The sequence below is a fragment of the Notolabrus celidotus genome, unplaced genomic scaffold, assembly GCF_009762535.1.
Source record: "Notolabrus celidotus isolate fNotCel1 unplaced genomic scaffold, fNotCel1.pri scaffold_464_arrow_ctg1, whole genome shotgun sequence".
Lineage (NCBI taxonomy): Eukaryota > Metazoa > Chordata > Actinopteri > Labriformes > Labridae > Notolabrus > Notolabrus celidotus.
Genome location: NW_023260271.1, coordinates 766 through 19,299, shown reverse-complemented (window position 1 = coordinate 19,299; position 18,534 = coordinate 766). Strand labels below are relative to the sequence as shown.

Sequence of the window (18,534 nt, the reverse complement as noted above, 5' to 3'; positions counted from 1 at the left end):
GGTTTCAGAAACTGAAAAATTATTAATTGCAAATGTTTTTCTGTGTTTGAATTCTTTTTGGAATCCCTGCATGACAGTTGAAATATGTCTGACGTGCTGCATGTGTTTGATTCTGTGTTTATGACAAAGACTCTGCTTGAGGTGGCGTGTTCAATCTTTCCATGTGTTCCATTTTCTCCTTCTGTCATTTCACACATCAACATCCATCAAAAGCAAAAATAAAATGTTGAAAATTCTTGTTTTTTCCACAATTTCATCTCCAGCTTTTAAATTTGGTCAAATTTCAAGCTCAAGAAATAAGATTAAAACCAGCTCACATAAATTAAAAAGTAAAACAAAGAAACAAGTTGAAACATATTCTTTGAGTTTGACATTTTGTGACAGTTTTAATTTTGTTTTTTTGTTTCTAATTATGCAAATTCTGCTATTTTTTCCACCAGATAATTCCCCAGATCCAGATTCAGATCAATTTAACATAGAGGTAAGGACAACTTTTAAACTATTACACAGACGTGACTCTGTAGTGGAAGTCACTGCATTAAAAACAGACATGACTCTGTAGTGGAAGTCACTGCATTAAAAACAGACATGACTCTGTAGTGGAAGTCACTGCATTAAACACAGACATGACTCTGTAGTGGAAGTCACTGCATTAAAAACAGACATGACTCTGTAGTGGAAGTCACTGCATTAAACACAGACATGACTCTGTAGTGGAAGTCACTGCATTAAAAACAGACATGACTCTGTAGTGGAAGTCACTGCATTAAACACAGACATGACTCTGTAGTGGAAGTCACTGCATTAAACACAGACATGACTCTGTAGTGGAAGTCACTGCATTCAACACAGACGTGATTCTGTAGTGGAAGTCACTGCATTAAAGACAGACATGACTCTGTAGTGGAAGTCACTGCATTAAACACAGACATGACTCTGTAGTGGAAGTCACTGCATTAGAAACAGACATGACTCTATAGTGGAAGTCACTGCATTAAACACAGACATGACTCTGTAGTGGAAGTCACTGCATTAAAACACAGACATGACTCTGTAGGGGAAGTCACTGCATTAAAAACAGACATGACTCTGTAGTGGAAATCACTGCATTAAACACAGACATGACTCTGTAGTGGAAGTCACTGCATTAAAAACAGACATGACTCTGTAGTGGAAATCACTGCATTAAAAACAGACATGACTCTGTAGTGGAAGTCACTGCATTAAAAACAGACATGACTCTGTAGTGGAAGTCACTGCATTAAACACAGACATGACTCTGTAGTGGAAGTTAACATTAACATTTTTCCTCTCCAACAGGACTATGAACCCGATCCGTCCTGGAATGAACCTTCCCAAACTGACGACTACGATCTTGTCGTGATTCCCACAAACCTGCCGCGGACTACGACCACTGACTCCGCCTTTCTGCTTCCACCTGGCGTCAGAACCACAACAACAGAATCTGGACCAAGAAAAACCACCACTGATTCTGCTCTTGCGGCCCGGTCCACCCAGTACGGTGAAGTCCTGAGCAACTCTGGGAAGACCACCCATCGTAGTACCTCCACTTCGCCACCAGAGGTCACTATAGCACAAGGAAAGAAGGGCAGTGCTTCATCTTACTCCACCACGACGTCTTCGTACCCAAGTGTGAAGACGGGCGGTGTCCTTGGAGGTCCAAAGACTCCCCAAGGGGGCGCCAGTACTGCTCCTCCGACGTTTACAAGCACAAAAACAAAAGGTGGTAAAAGTATTTCGTCATTTAGCACCACCACCTCCTCCACGTCCCGTAAAGGAGACACGAGCAGAACACCACCACCCTTCATCCACGCCAAGACTGATCCAGGAGTGGCACGTCCCAACAACGAAGGCACAACTACGGATTCTGGGGTTCCTGCTGGATCGGGAGGTTTCCCGGGGATCAGAGCAGGAACAGGAAGTTCCACCGCACAGCCTTCCTCCTCAGGTGGAGCGGTTCCACGCAGGACAACAAGTCCCAGCATGCCTCATTTTAAGTCTTCCAGCACTACTGTGCGTCTGAGTGGCGTTCTCTTGCAGACCACACAGCCGCTGTCCAACGGTGAGAGCCCCTCTGTGTCCCCCTCCTCCTCCTCCTCCTTTGCTTCCTCCCCCCTGTGTGACTCTGCGGACCCTTCCTCCTCCACCTGCCTGCATGACCCTCCTTCCTCCTCCCGGCCTCTGTTGCCCGCCTCAGCGTCGGACACCCAGCATGCCGCTACCGCACCGCTCCTTAACAGCGACCCAGCTTCTCCTGCCTCCACTCTGCCCCGCCTCCCTCTCCCCTCGCTCCCCATGTCTGGTTCGGAGACTCGCCACGTCTCCCTGGTGGGTGTCGGGTTCGATGATAGCGATGGTGATTTGTTGTCCGGGTCTTCCTCGGTGTCTTCAGGTGACGCCTCAGTGTTTAGCGAAACTCCTCCTCTACAGACGGTGCCGGATCCGTCTGGCACCACCTTCTCCGGGTCCTCAGACTCCTCCTGGGATCCGTCTCTCTCTGGGGTTTCTCTGTCTCCCACCCTCCAGCCGTCAGTCCTCCTCTCTAGTGACTTCATCCTCCCGGGTACGACTCCCGGTTTAACCCGTTCTTACTCCGCTGGGTTCGACGACTCGAGGTACGCCACAGGGAGCTCGATCGAGTCCTTCCTCCCCGAGGTGAATGGTGAAGGGTTTCCGTTAACGAGCGACGTTGACGCCTTGTGCGCCTGTTCTCTGGAGCCGTCCTCCTCCTGGTTGCATGCCTCCTCTCACGCCCCCCTCCCCTCCTCCTCCTGGGACTCTGCTAGCTTAGAGCTCTACTCTAGCGTGGCCTTCCCTCCGGCCTCTGGTGTTGGTGTAGACGATCTTCTTCGTTCTCTGTCTCTGGCGAGTTCTGAATCTCCGTCCTTAGACCAGCCTGTCCTCCCCCATAGCGCTATCTCCCCTTCACCCTCCTCTTCGCTCACCCATGGTAACGTGCCCGTTTCTGTTGCAGCCACGGCGTCTGGTGTTAAGGATCCCTCGTTACCTGCACTAAACAGGAACCCCGCCCTCCCCTCCTCACCCTCAGCCTCCCCCTTCACCCCCACCCCTGACGGACAGGCTTTAGACGCGAGCAGCAGCGCCTCTGGTTCTGCCTTGTTCCCCGACTCCCAAGAGGGCGTAGATCAGGAGTGGGACAAGGGTCAGTCCTCGGCTTCTGGAGAGAGCGCGTCCCCTTATTCCACCGTAGTTACAACCACCGTTTCCTCGTCCACGACCCCCGAGTCCGGCCAGAGTCCTGACGACTCAGACGACCGCTCCTCAGCGTTTTATTTTGAAAGCGAGAGCGGTAGCGCAAGCACCTCTGAGGTGGCGAGCCCAGCTACGCCGACCATCCCCACAGTAAGCTCTGCCTCGCCCTGGTCGCTGGGCGGGGAGGAGGAGAGCGGCTCGGGACAAGGTGAGGGCCTGTACGACAACGAGACGTCTTCGGACTTCAGTCTCTCGGAGCGCACGGAAAGAGAGTCAGAGGAAGAGGAGGATCCAGTCGCAGGTAACAAAGCCGTCGCTGTCTGGGGGAAAAAAAAAAACTTGCCGAGGGATCAGGAAGAGTTCTTCATCTGTCTTCCACATTTCATCTTTTTCATTCTTATCTGGGGAAGAGAGAAAAGTCATGCATGCAAGGTAGAACGTCACCAAACAGGATCCAGTAACCGCGCTGAACTCACCGCCATCTTCATCATCATGTCAGAACACTTAACCCCCCCGAGTAGTTACCATAACTTCAGCACATTTTTCTCCCAGCATGCATTTGGAAAGACTTGTGGATGTTTCATCTTCAACTAATCGACTTTCTATTTCTTCTAACATCTTTATCAATCAAACTTTATTTATAAAGCGCCAATCACAACAAATGTAGAGCAGGTCTAGACCGAACTCTATGTTCTAACAAAGACCCAACATCAAGACCAGATCAGATCCAGTCCCATCTTCCAGACAGGACTCAGTCTGATCTCATCTTAATCCACCATGAGCAGAGCACTTTGCAGCATTTAGCAAGTTACAGTGGCAAGGACAAACTTCCTTTAACAGGCAGAAACCTCCAGCAGGACCAGACTCATGTTAGACACACATCTGCTGAGACCGTGTTGGAGAGAGGGATAGAGGGAGATGAAGAGAGAGAGAGATGATAGTGGGGAGACGGATAGTAGTAGTTGTAGCAGCTGGAGTCTGGACCACGTCCACAGCAGCAGAGATCCAGAGGAACCTACGGGACAAGGGAGCTCAGGGACTCCAGAAAGGTCTAAGAAAAGAGAGAAGAGAGGGAGACCAGAAGAAAGAAAAAGAGGGGAATAAATAGAGAAGGAATGACAGAAGGAAAGAAAGGAATAAAGAAAGGAATGAGAGGAAAAATGAATAAAATAAATAAAGAAGAACAGAAAAGGAATGAATGAAAGAAAGACGGAAGGAAACAAAGAAAGAAGGAAACAAAGAAAGAAAGAAGGAAGGAAAGAAAGAAAGACGGAAGGATGAATAACAGACCCAAAAAGGAATCTACAGCAGAGATCCAGAGGAACCTACGGGACAAGGGAGCTCAGGGCCTCCAGAAAGGTCTATGGTTAGTAACTTTAATGGGACAGGAAGAGTTAAAGTGAGAGACAGGCAGAGAGGAGGAGAGAGAGGGAAAGACAGGATCCCAGTGTGTCAGTCTGAGCCTATAGCAGCATAACTAAGACCTGGTCCAAGCCTGATCCAGCTCTAACTATAAGCTTTATCAAAAAGGAAAGTTTGAAGCCTACTCTTAAAAGTAGAGAGGGTGTCTGCCTCCCGGACCCTGACTGGTAGATGATTCCAAAGGAGAGGGGCCTGATAACTGAAGGCTCTACCTCCCATACTACTTTTAGAGACTTTAGGTACGATGAGCAGCTGGTCAGAGCAAACCTACGGGACAAGGGAGCTCAGGGACTCCAGAAAGGTCTATGGTTAGTAACTTTAATGGGACAGGAAGAGGAGAGAGAGGGAAAGACAGGATCCCAGTGTGTCAGTCTGAGCCTATAGCAGCATAACTAAGACCTGGTCCAAGCCTGACGTCTGATCAGAAATTAAATTCTCTGATGAAGGGCAAAAAAAGGTTCTGGATTATAAATTACGAATCCACATTGAGAGAAAAAACAGGACTCAACTTCACAACAATCGATGTAAGACGGTGAACAGATGTCCTGGACTAAACCTGACCCCCAAACCAAACCATACACTCTCAGTTCTATTCATTCATATATTTTATTTGTGGTAAACAAATCACTTTGATCTTTCTTTCACTCCAACATGGTGACCGTTTTCAATTGAGATATTCAGTCTTTCCCCTCCTGCCTGTTGTTACCCATTGTGGCCACCAGAGGGCGGCAAAGCTCTATGTAGCTGCAGCTGATTCTCCTTCCTCCACCGTCTGTGTTTACAAATGAATTTATAGAAGTCACCAAAAGAGCACTCAGGAGACGGAGTGATTCATAAACTTAAAAACTCATCAGTTTAAGATTTTACAGAGAGAGCTGGTCCTGATGTGAGGGATTTAAAGAACCAGTCAGTTCTGCATGTTATGTCTCTTCTTTAACAAGGAATCACTCGAGTAGTTCTCTAGAAACTAAAAACCATCACTGAAACATGATTTTGTTTTTTTAATCATTGAAAACTTTTAGTTTATTTTTCTTCACGTCATCATACAGAGATTTAAAACTTGCTGCAGAAGGCTGCTTCCAAATATGTGACTTTCTTTAACAAGCAAATTAATCTAGATTTATTGTATTTTTACTGCAGATGTATTTGTTAATTTAACTTTTTTAATTGAATTTGTTAGTTTTTTCTTGAGATAATAAATTAAAGTGGTGATAAAGGCTTAAATTTAAGGATAAATGATTTATATAAGGAGCTAAAAGCATTCTAAAAGTGCCCACATTTTAAGTAAATTCTTAAAAGTGTAAATAATATGGGAAAATAGTGAAAAGGCAGGAAAAAATTCACATTAAGGTAAAATGTTTGATTAAGATTATGACACATTTATTTTTAAAAGTACATCCCCAACTTCAAAAAGTTTGTGTGACACTGAAATTTCACACTGCATTAAAAACAGACATGACTCTGTAGTGGAAGTCACTTCATTAAAAACAGATATGACTCTGTAGTGGAAGTCACTGCATTAAAAACAGACATGACTCTGTAGTGGAAGTCACTGCATTAAAAACAGACATGACTCTGTAGTGGAAGTCACTGCATTATAAACAGACATGACTCTGTAGTGGAAGTCACTGCATTATAAACAGACATGACTCAGTAGTGGAAGTCACTGCATTAAAAACAGACATGACTCTGTAGTGGAAGTCACTGCATTAAAAACAGACATGACTCTGTAGTGGAAGTCACTGCATTAAAACAGACATGACTCTGTAGTGGAAGTCACTGCATTAAAAACAGACATGACTCTGTAGTGGAAGTCACTGCATTAAAACAGACATGACTCTATAGTGGAAGTCACTGCATTAAACACAGATGTGTTTACAGTGTTCTTTTTTTATCTACATTTTGGCGTCACTTTTGTATCGGGGGTTGGATTATTTGAATAATTTAAAGTATTTTAACTGAAATATTTGGCCTTTAATTTGAGTTGTAGTTCAGATTTTTAAAGGGGTTGTAACTTTAAATGATTTAAAGTTTGCTTTTGCAGAAGTCTCGGTCGTCAAAGCTACTTTGAAAGCACATTTTTGAACGCTGTGACAAAGACTGAACTCTAACAGAGAGAGTAAGTCATTCATTCAAAGTTCAAACATCCCTCTGCAGCAAGCACCAAGTCTTTTGGAGGTGATGCTTTGAGTCAGAGAAGGTTCACGTTCCCTGTGTCTCCTCATCCCTGCCCTTGACCTCCTGACAGCCAGATGTACAGTAAAACAACTCCATCTTCATCTTTGAGTTTGGAGTCTTTTCAGTGGAAACTTTGAGGAGTTAACTTCTCATCGACTCACTTTGTCTCTTCAGTCTTTGCACCAAAATACGAGTAACCTTCTCCATCCTGTGTCTGGGTTTCTTCTTCTTCTCCTTCTTTGCCCGTTATCAGCGCCGCTGAGTGTGTGTGTGTGTGTGTTCTGGGAGTTTTCTGAGCGTCAGACAAAGATTTGCAGGATGGATGATGATGTGAATGGGTTTCTCTCAGAGTAGAAAGCACACAACGAGCTCTTTGTGAAGGAGTCGACAGTGCTGACCCAGCCTTTCACGGCTGAACCGAGTCAGTTTGTGCAGAAGAGGTAAGTTCTGACAAACAGGCTCCCAGTCAAGGCTCATCCCTGCTACTGTTTCCTGACTGGTAATCAGACCATAAAGGGAGGATTCAGCTCGGCGAGGTCAGGTTCAGCCGGCACTTTTTTCTCTCCCAGTTATTCAAAGTTGTAATTATGCCGCTGGATCGACTCCACTTTGATGAATGTGTTCCCATTTGATCTGTGATGAACTTTTGATTGTGCGCCTTTGTGCGTTTGGGTGTTTCTCTCGAGTGGTTTGGCAGACGCTGTGAATGCGGTGAGTCGAAGTCGTAGGCAGGCAGGCAGGCAGGTGGGTGAATGCGGATGCTGGTGTGGATCGTGTTTGAGTGACGGGTTGTGGAGTAGTTTTTAGAAGATGTGTAAACGTTGGAGTTTTAGTTCTGGGAACAGTTCAGGGAGGCCAAGCTGCTGTGGAGGCAGAAATGAGATCATTTGTTGAATTAAACATTTCATCCCTTCATTCTCAGTCGCACTTTTACTTCTTACACTCTCTGATGTTTGCTTCTGAGAGGAAGAAGATGGAGAACCTGGTACATGAATGTTTATCACAAGCCAAATGAACCCCCCACAAAATACACCGACACAATCAATCAATCTTTAGCAAGTTACAGTGGCAAGGACAAAGTTCCTTTAACAGGCAGAAACCTCCAGCAGGACCAGACTCATGTTAGACACACATCTGCTGAGACCGTGTTGGAGAGAGGGATAGAGGGAGATGAAGAGAGAGAGAGATGATAGTGGGGAGACGGATAGTAGTAGTTGTAGCAGCTGGAGTCTGAACCACGTCCACAGCAGCAGAGATCCAGAGGAACCTACGAGACAAGGGAGCTCAGGGACTCCAGAAAGGTCTAAGAAAAGAGAGAAGAGAGGGAGACCAGAAGAAAGAAAAAGAGGAGAATAAATGGGGAAGGAATGACAGAAGGAAAGGACGAGATGAGAAAGGAGACATAAAGGATGAAGAAACATGGAAAGAACAAAGAAGGGAAGAAAGCAGGAAGGAATGAAAGGAAAAGGGAATGAAAGAAAGGAAGTAGGAAGGAAAGGAGAGGAAAAAGAAGGAACGAAAGAAAGAAGAAAGAAAGAAAGAGGGACAACAGGAAAGAAGGAATGATAGAGAGAAAGAAAGAAAGAAGGAATGAAATAAAGAAAAAAAAGAAAGAAGGAATGATAGAGAAGGAAGAAAGAATGAATGATTGATAGAAAGAAAGAAAGAAAGAAAGAAAGAAAGAAAGAAAGAAAGAAAGAAAGAAAAATAAAGAAAAACAGACTCAAAAAAGGCAGACAAGAGGAGAGAGAGGGAAAGCAGGATCCCAGTGTGTCAGTCTAAGCCTATAGCAGCATAACTAAGACCTGGTCCAAGCCTGATCCAGCTCTAACTATAAGCTTTATCAAAAAGGAAAGTTTGAAGCCTACTCTTAAAAGTAGAGAGGGTGTCTGCCTCCCGGACCCTGACTGGTAGATGATTCCAAAGGAGAGGGGCCTGATAACTGAAGGCTCTACCTCCCATACTACTTTTAGAGACTTCAGGTACGATGAGCAGGCCTGCATGCTGGGAGCGTAGTGGTCTAGAGGTGTAATAGGGCACGATGAGCTCAAGGTCTGAGCATTAAGATCTTTGTAGGTCAGAAGAAGGACTTTATGGGGAGTCAGTGTAGAGAAGCTAACACAGGAGAGATGAGCCGTCTCTTCCTAGTTCTGGTTTGACTCGAGCTGCAGTATTTCAGACCACCTGAAGAGTCTTATTAGAGCAGTCTGAGAAAGAGGAATCAAAATAATCCAACCTGGAGGTCACAAATGCCGGACTAGTTTTATTCTTCTCCTCTTTAATCCCCGTCTTCTTCTGTCTCTCCTCTCCAGACGCCAGTAACAGCAGCCACGAGTCCAGGGTGGGATCCATCAGGGACATGGAGAGGAAGGCTGTGGTTCCTCTGGCGGTCATCTCCACCCTCACCATCCTCGGCCTGGTGGTCCTCATCGGGATCCTCATCTACTGGAGGTCAGTGGAAAAAGGCAGCGCTGGTTGGCTTCTAGTCCCCACATTTCCTGTCTCTCTTCAGTGGTCTTATGTTAACTGATACGACTGAATCGTCAGCATAGAGCCGACACCCAAACCCAGAACGCTTTCAGGGACATCGTCAACAAGCGATAAGATCAGTGGGCCTGATGTTGAGCCTTGAGGAACACCAAGGTTGATTTAAATGGACTGATAGTAGTTCCTGTGGATCCTTAAAAAGTCTTAAAACAGGTTTTCAGAATAAAAGGCCTTAAAATGTCTTAAATTTTAGATCTCACTTTGCATGAATACTTTATCAAATCAACACCGTCTAATATGTTACATGATTTTTTGTGGATTTCCTTCTCCACATTACCGTTCCACTCTCAGTGTTACGGTGGCTGGGAAGTGCAATGCAAACTCACAAAGGATGAAACACTTTTATCAAGACTGAAACAAATTTGCATTTTGGAAATTAAAGAATGTACAAAATTAGAAACACTTTTAAAGAGACAAATTTACAAACAGCAGATTCTACTGGAAAAAGGAATGTACCAAATACAGGAAGTGATCCAGGAGTGAGCGCTTTGTTTTGGCGGAGAGAAACAGACTGTCCTGCCAATCACAGGTCATTATCATGTGTCCTTTCAAAATAAAAGCTGAATGAAATTTGAAAAAGTAGTGATAATTCTGGATATTTTGTAATCAGAGATTATAAATAAATCTCAGTTTACACTCAGTCAATAACTTTTTTTTTCTAGGATCAAAAACTCCAAAATTAAAAGCATATGTGAGGGCCCTCACGGTGGATTGCTCTCTCTCGGTGGGGGAGTGAGACTTTGCTTCAAGTGGGGGAGTTTAAGTATCTCGGGGTCTTGTTTGCGAGTGAGGGTAAAATGGAGCGTGAGATCCACAGGCGGATTGGTGCGGCGTCAGCAGTGATGCGGACGTTGTATCGGACCATTGTGGTGAAGAGGGAGCTGAGCCGGAAGGTAAAGCTTTCGATTTACCAGTCGGTCTACGTTCCAACCCTCACCTATGGTCATGAGCTGTGGGTCATGACCGAAAGGATAAGATCGCGGATACAAGCGGCTGAAATGAGTTTCCTGCGAAGGGTGTCTGGGCTCGGCCTTAGAGATAGGGTCAGGAGCTCGGACATCTGGAGGGAGCTCGGAGTAGAGCCGCCGCTCCTCCGCGTCGAAAGGAGTCAGCTGAGGTGGTTCGGGCATCTGATAAGGATGCCTCCCGGACGCCTCCCTTTAGAGGTGTTCCGGGCACGTCCAACTGGGAGAAGGCCCCGTGGTAAACCCAGAACGCGGTGGAGGGATTATATCTCCCGCCTGGTCTGGGAACGCCTCGGGATTCCCCAGGAGGAGCTGGAAAGTGTCGCCGGGGAGAGGGATGTCTGGGTCAATTTGCTTGGACTGCTACCCCCGCGACCCGACCCCGGATAAGTGGAAGTAAATGGATGGATGGATGGATGGATGGAGGGCCCTCTATAACTTGTTGTATGTTGAAAATTCTACTGTAAATATTAGGGGTGAGCCCGACTAAGGATTTGCTTAGTTGAATCTGATTCATCAGATTTTGCCCGTAGTGGATGAATAGTGGAATGTTTGTTGTTTTTCCTTATTGACCCAAAGTCTGCATGATGGTGACCGCATGACAATATTACACATAACCCTTTACAATTAAGAGACTCAGAGCTTAAAGTAAAAGGGACAACAGAATATTAGAAGTATAAAACTTAGATGTTTTAAATCTATATTGTAAAAACAACGAGGTGATGAAGGAGAGAAAACTCAAATAAGACCACCATCAGTTAAACATGGAACAACGCTCCACTATAGAGAAAGGAATCAGGAGATATTTAAACAGTGTTCACACAGCAGAGAGCAGCACTGCAGAGGGTAGTCTGTCCAACTTAAGACTAAACATTTGTATAATGTTCAAAATCAAACCTGAACCAGCTAAAGGGTTTTTAAATCTCTTAACAGAACCTTTTAAAACAGTCTTTCATCTCGTCTTTGTCCGCTTGAGTCTTTTCAAATTGTACGTGAGGAAAACCATCGTGTGTACGGGCAGAAGTGCGCTCCTGTCTTTGTTGACTGTAAATCCTGTCTTTGAGAATATCCTCTCTGATGATGTGGAGGTGGATGGGATGCTGTGGATTGTTTTTGAGGCTTCAGACAGCTTTGGGGTATCCTTCCTGGTTCTTTTGGCCCCCGTACAGTTTTTGTGTGGTCCGGTAATCCTTGATCTCACAGCCCTCTTCATGAAGCTGCTCCTCATCTTCATCACTAGTTTTTAGGATCAACTGAAGTTTTATTTCCTGACATTTTGAGCTGCCATGAACGTAGAAAGATTTAAAGACCAGCTGAGGTACGTCTGCTCCACAGGTCCTGCTAAATGGGAGAGTCCACCTTTAATTACCAGGGGAGATTTAATTACCACTTTAAGGAGATTTAACACTTCAAGAGCTGTTCTCAGAATTACATTCAATAAGTCTATATTTATATAAAATAGGATATGAGACACTATTTTTACAGGAAACAGGAAAATAATGTAAAATTAGACATTGAGCACCCCCATGGTTTGAATGGAATGATCCACGTTTCATATGCAAATATTCAACTATGAGATTGGCAGTCGACTAAGGCTCGTTAGAATGAACAGTTGAATATTCCACTATTTGGGGTCACCCCTAATTGAAAATATTTATTTTTTCTTATTTAATCCCTGGGATGGTCAGCGGTTGACAAACAACGATTATGATGTGACTTCCAAAATATTTCAAACTGTTTTGAACTTTGGATTTAGAGTTAAATTAACCACAACTGTGTAAATTACAGTTTTCCAGCTGTGCAAAAACTGTATTTCTCTTCTGTTAGGTTTTAAAAAGTGTGTAGGAACGCTGACCGTCTCTGTCCCACTGTACAAGCACGGTGCAGAGGAAGCACCTTGCTTTTCGGTGCAGCCGGATTCAAAGTTCGGTCTTCTTTTGAGGTAGAACAGACGTTTCTGCTTTTACCTGCAGAGTGAATCTGAACCTCATCCTTTTCCTCTGATACACATCCTGAGTTTTTACACTAAATCAACTGAGAATCACCAAAACATGATGAACTAGTTCGTCAATGCTTCCTTAAACATCAAATCCCCTCTTACCTCTTTTCAACCAACGTGAACCGGGTTGTATTTCCGGGCTGGTGCTCGCTCTGGTTCGGAGCTGGTTGAACTCTCGAACCAACACGGCGCCCGTTTGGCTTCCCCATGGAAGAGGCACGCCATGACGTCAGATCTACCTGACCGCTTGTCCCAGCAGCGCTAGAGCGAACTTTCCCTCACAACAACAACGATGGCGGACAACGGCAGCTCGCCTCCTCGGCCGACCGCTGCTTAGTCTTGGAATCCATTTCAATCAGGAGAGACACAGTTTGAATATTAAAGGTTCTTTATTAAAACTGAATGAATGATGGAACTTGACAGAAATCTTTGGCGTAAGGACTCTATGGGGATCATGTTGTGAGCGTAGGATGTGTGAATTTGGCAGCTGAAGAAATCCCCCTAGAGTCCAGACTCTGGTGTAGGTGGTTGATGATCCTAGGTAATGAAGACTTGCAGAGACCAGGTGGAGACGGGGAGGTGGAGGGGTGCGCACCATCAATGCAAGAAGGAACTAGCAGGAGAGAGAGACACATTTAAGAAGACAGCAGAGAGTTGATAGGCTGATGATAAGGGCGTGCCACTGAGCTATTGGATGACGCCGCTGCTGATTAGCCAATGACAGCTCTCCGGAGCCTGCAGCTGGAAGAGAGAGTTAAACAACTGCTGTGATTGCTTTATAGTCTTCCTGTCTGAACTTTCACTGGAGCTCCATTAGTCTCTTTTATTTGTTCGCTGCAGGACAGAAACACGTTTGGTTTGTGTTTCTGATCACGGCAACCCCGCCCCCCTCGCCCCCCTCGCCCCTGATGTAAGCGGTTCACGGTTCTAGACCAGCAAAGAGTTGGAGCCACTCTGGAACCAGTTTTCCCGTCCTGGAGCCGGTTCACTCACAGCCGGCTCCGAAGCGGCCCTGAAACTGCCTTGGTCGAAAAGGGGTAACAGAGACCGGCAGCAACTTCCTGTTTCTATCGTCTGTTAGGCGTGAATAGACTCCTTCTCTTTCACACACACACACACACAAACACACACACACACACACACACAACCCCTCAAATTTGAAGCCCAATCCCCCCCTGCCCTTCAACCTCATCATATGTCACGTTAAATTGAGAGTGAAGTGAGGACTAAAGCGCTCTGACTCTTACATTGAACTTGGACGCCGAGTCTCCTCCAGCACGAGTTCAATCTGTGTTTCACAATGTGCTGAGTGTTTTTATTTATCTCTGTGTGTGAGTGTGTGTGTGTGTGTGTGTGTGTGCTCACCAGCAGCCCCTTGACAAACAGTGCCTCCTGTGTTGTGTGCTGTTGACGCCGTCGGTCTTGAAGAGCCGCCGCCGCTCTCTTTGTCTGCAGCGTTTTTGATTCCTCCGCTCGGCCTTGAACGATGTTGTTTTGTGTGTTTTTTATGAAGACGTGTGAAACGTTGTGATTTAGAGCAAACAAAAGTTCCTCTTCTGCTCGTGCTGAAAACATCCACGGATTGAAGTGGGGGAAATAAAACTCTGCTGCCCACTCAGGCCGTGAAATAACCAACTTCAGACACCCCGTGAAGGACACGCTGTCGACGTGCTGTAAACACTTTCAGTCATATTTCTCCACATTTTTCATCTGCAGTGCCAGAAGCTCCACATATTGTTCTTGTTTTGGGCTCTGCTTGTTGTTGTACCTCCAAGATTGAGCAGTGCTAAGCCGGTAATAATCTGAGGAGGAGGAGGCGGATTAATCCCGGGTGTACCTCGGCGGCGAGCGTCCACTCAGAGGAGACCGTCCAGAGAGGGTCGGGGGATGGAAAAGGACATTCGCCTGATTATGTCGGACAGAGGGAATCGTGTCAGCGTCTTGTAGGGCGAGCGGCAGGAGGCCAAACTACACTAATCCTGCGGCTGTTGTGTCCTTTTTCATCCCCCCCCCCCCCCCTCCTCTCGACAACACGGTGCTCATTTGGACTCTGCTGCTGCTGCTGTGCATTTGAGGTCAAGCAGTTTGAGCGGATTGTGGTCGACTTTACAAGTTCTTTAGACAAACTGAGAGATGAACAGCAAATTAGCAAACAGCTGAGTCGTTTTAAAGGATCTGAGACGAACAAGTGAAGGATCAAGAGCTCTCAGAGGAACGAGTGAACGGATAAAAGAAAGAAGGGAAGCAAATTAACCCGAGGTGAAGGATGCAACGTGTCCAATCCAACAAGAAGAGCTGCATTAAACACAGACATGACTCTGTAGTGGAAGTCACTGCATTAAACACAGACATGACTCTGTAGTGGAAGTCACTGCATTAAAAACAGACATGACTCTGTAGTGGAAGTCACTGCATTAAAAACAGACATGACTCTGTAGTGGAAGTCACTGCATTCAAAACAGACATGACTCTGTAGTGGAAGTCACTGCATTAAAAACAGACATGACTCTGTAGTGGAAGTCACTGCATTAAAAACAGACATGACTCTGTAGTGGAAGTCACTGCATTAAAAACAGACATGACTCTGTAGTTGAAGTCACTGCATTAAACACAGACATGACTCTGTAGTGGAAGTCACTGTATTAAAAACAGACATGACTCTGTAGTGGAAGTCACTGTATTAAAAACAGACATGACTCTGTAGTGGAAGTCACTGTATTAAAAACAGACATGACTCTGTAGTGGAAGTCACTGTATTAAAAACAGACATGACTCTGTAGTGGAAGTCACTGCATTATAAACAGACATGATTCTGTAGTGGAAGTCACTGCATTAAAAACAGACATGACTCTGTAGTGGAAGTCACTGCATTATAAACAGACATGACTCTGTAGTGGAAGTCACCGCATTAAAAACAGACATGACTCTGTAGTGGAAGTCACTGCATTAAACACAGACATGACTCTGTAGTGGAAGTCACTGCATTAAAAACAGACATGACTCTGTAGTGGAAGTCACTGCATTAAACACAGACATGACTCTGTAGTGGAAGTCACTGCATTAAACACAGACATGACTCTGTAGTGGAAGTCACTGCATTAAACACAGACATGACTCTGTAGTGGAAGTCACTGCATTAAACGCAGACATGACTCTGTAGTGGAAGTCACTGCATTAAACGCAGATATGAATCTGTAGTGGAAGTCACTGCATTAAAAACAGACATGACTCTGTAGTGGAAGTCACTGCATTAAAAACAGACAGGACTCTGTAGTGGAAGTCACTGCATTAAAAACAGACATGACTGTAGTGGAAGTCACTGCATTAAACACAGGCATGACTCTGTAGTGAAAGTCACTGCATTAAACACAGACATGACTCTGTAGTGGAAGTCACTGCATTAAAAACAGACATGACTCTGTAGTGGAAGTCACTGCATTAAAAACAGACATGACTCTGTAGTGGAAGTCACTGCATTAAAAACAGACATGACTCTGTAGTGGAAGTCACTGCAATAAACACAGACATGACTGTAGTCGAAGTCACTGCATTATAAACAGACATGACTCTGTAGTGGAAGTCACTGCATTAAAAACAGACATGACTCTATAGTGGAGGTCACTGCATTAAACACAGACATGACTCTGTAGTGGAAGTCACTGCATTAAAAACAGACATGACTCTTTAGTGGAAGTCACTGCATTAAACACAGACATGACTCTGTAGTGGAAATCACTGCATCCATAAATGCAGGTTAAAACTGAACCATGCTAAGAGGAAACCGTATATAAAGCTGATCCAGAACCACAGAGACTTCTCTGGACCTGAGCCGTTTAAGATGGACTGAGGGGAAGTGGAAAACTGTCCTGTGGTCTGATGAAATCCTGGACGCTGTGTCCTCCACTCTAAAGAGGAGAGGGACCACCCGGCTTGTTATCAGCTCACAGGTCAAAGCCAGTGTCCCTGATGGTATGGGGATCATAAGAGTCCATGGCATGGGTAGCTTCCACATCTGTGAAGGGTCCATTAATGCTGAACAATATCTACAGGTTTAGGAGCAACACATGCTGCCATCCAGACCATGAGGTCTTCAGGAAGACCTTACAGATTTCAGCAAAACCACATTTTGGCAGAACTCCCTGAACAGACCCGTATCTGAATCCAGCTTTTACATGATAAATGAACACTCCTCACTCTCTCAGAGAGAACGACTGTTTGTCTGTCCTCTCCTCTAAAACACGTCTGTAATCTCAGAGCTCAAACATTTTGATGTTTTTTTTTTGTCAGCGTTAATCCTTGATGCCCATTTCTGGCCGTAACAACGCCAAGTTCATCAGAGGCGATCTCATCCGTTTAAAAACTTGTCAAGGATTAACAGAACATCTTTTTTCCTGTGTTCCCGAGAAGATTACGTTGTGCTCTCTGAAAATCTGGGCCAACGAGGAGTCGCATGAAAACAAAAGCATCTTCTGGCTTACAGCTGAGACTCTGAGAGGCTGAGGCTGAAATATGACATCAATGAAGATCATTTAAACACAAAGTGAACTCAGTCTACACATTTTAAAGATTTATATTATGAAAATTAATATTTTTGTTGTTTTTTATTTCTAAAAAACGTCGCAATTCCCTTTAAAAAGTTATAATTTGTATGATGCAACACTTTTAAAACCATAGGACATCTTTTAACAACACTGTAAACATGTCTGTTTTTAATGCAGTGACTTCCACTACAGAGTCATGTCTGTTTTTAATGCAGTGACTTCCACTACAGAGTCATGTCTGTTTTTAATGCAGTGACTTCCACTACAGAGTCATGTCTGTGTTTAATGCAGTGACTTCCACTACAGAGTCATGTCTGTTTTTAATGCAGTGACTTCCACTACAGAGTCATGTCTGTTTTTAATGCAGTGGCTTCCACTACAGAGTCATATCTGTTTTTAATGCAGTGACTTCCACTACAGAGTCATATCTGTTTTTAATGCAGTGACTTCCACTACAGAGTCATGTCTGTTTTTAATGCAGTGACTTCCACTACAGAGTCCTGTCTGTTTTTAATGCAGTGACTTCCACTACAGAGTCATGTCTGTGTTTAATGCAGTGACTTCCACTACAGAGTCATGTCTGTTTTTAATGCAGTGACTTCCACTACAGAGTCATGTCTGTGTTTAATGCAGTGACTTTAACTACAGAGTCATGTCTGTGTTTAATGCAGTGACTTTAACTACAGAGAAACACAGACTGACATCCACTGATATATGTGTGTGTGTGTGTGTGTGTGTGTGTGTGTGTGTGTTTTGTCTGCAGGGCCTGTTTTCAGACGGCCCACTTCTACATCGAGGACAGCTCATCGCCGCGAGTCATCCCTGCTCAGTCCACGGTGGCGTTAAACGACGGTACTGTTCCATCCCAGTAATCCCTTCTCATCAGTCTTCTTGATACTTCCTGTAACTCACAACACAACAACACTTATCTTCTCTCAGACGAACAAACAACGTTCCCCGTGAAGGACTTCGTCAAACACGTAACGGAGCTTCACGACACTCTCGGCTTTCAGCGGGAGTTTGAGGTACGGATCATTCCCACATTAAAAGAAGATCTCTGCAGGGAGTTTGTTTGTTTGTGTGCACCTGTGTCCTGTTGATGTGTGCATGCTGCATGACGGAGCCAGAGCAGGTCTAGACCGTCCTCTATGTTCTATCATTAACAAAGACCCAAACATCAAGACCGGATCAGATCCAGTCCCATCTTCCAGACAGGACTCAGTCTGATCTCATCTTAATCCACCATGAGCAGAGCACTTTGCAGCATTTAGCAAGTTACAGTGGCAAGGACAAAGTTCCTTTAACAGGCAGAAACCTCCAGCAGGACCAGACTCATGTTAGACACACATCTGCTGAGACCGTGTTGGAGAGAGGGATAGAGGGAGATGAAGAGAGAGAGAGATGATAGTGGGGAGACGGATAGTAGTAGTTGTAGCAGCTGGAGTCTGGTCAGGGTGAACCTGCGGGACAAGGGAGCTCAGGGGCTGCAGAAAGGTCTAAGAAAAGAGAAAAGAGAGGGAAAGAAGAAAAGAAAGAAAAAGAGGAGAATAAGAGGTGAAGGAATGACAGAAGGAAAGGAGGGGATAGGAAAAGGAGACATAAAGGATGAAGAAACATGGAAAGAAAGAAAGAAAGAAAGAAAGAAAGA

The 18,534-nt window shown here is 44.9% G+C and overlaps 1 protein-coding gene across 1 annotated transcript; it reads left to right on the top strand.

The window, feature by feature from the left end:
• Positions 1-440: 440 nt before the first annotated feature.
• LOC117809832 (receptor-type tyrosine-protein phosphatase gamma-like) lies at positions 441-18,051 on the top strand (the record flags this gene model as incomplete). Its single annotated transcript, XM_034679350.1, has 5 exons — positions 441-481; positions 1,321-2,083; positions 9,147-9,285; positions 17,650-17,738; positions 17,826-18,051. Coding segments are annotated over 5 exons (1,193 nt in total), but the record flags the coding sequence as incomplete, so codon positions are not given.
• Positions 18,052-18,534: the final 483 nt, after the last annotated feature.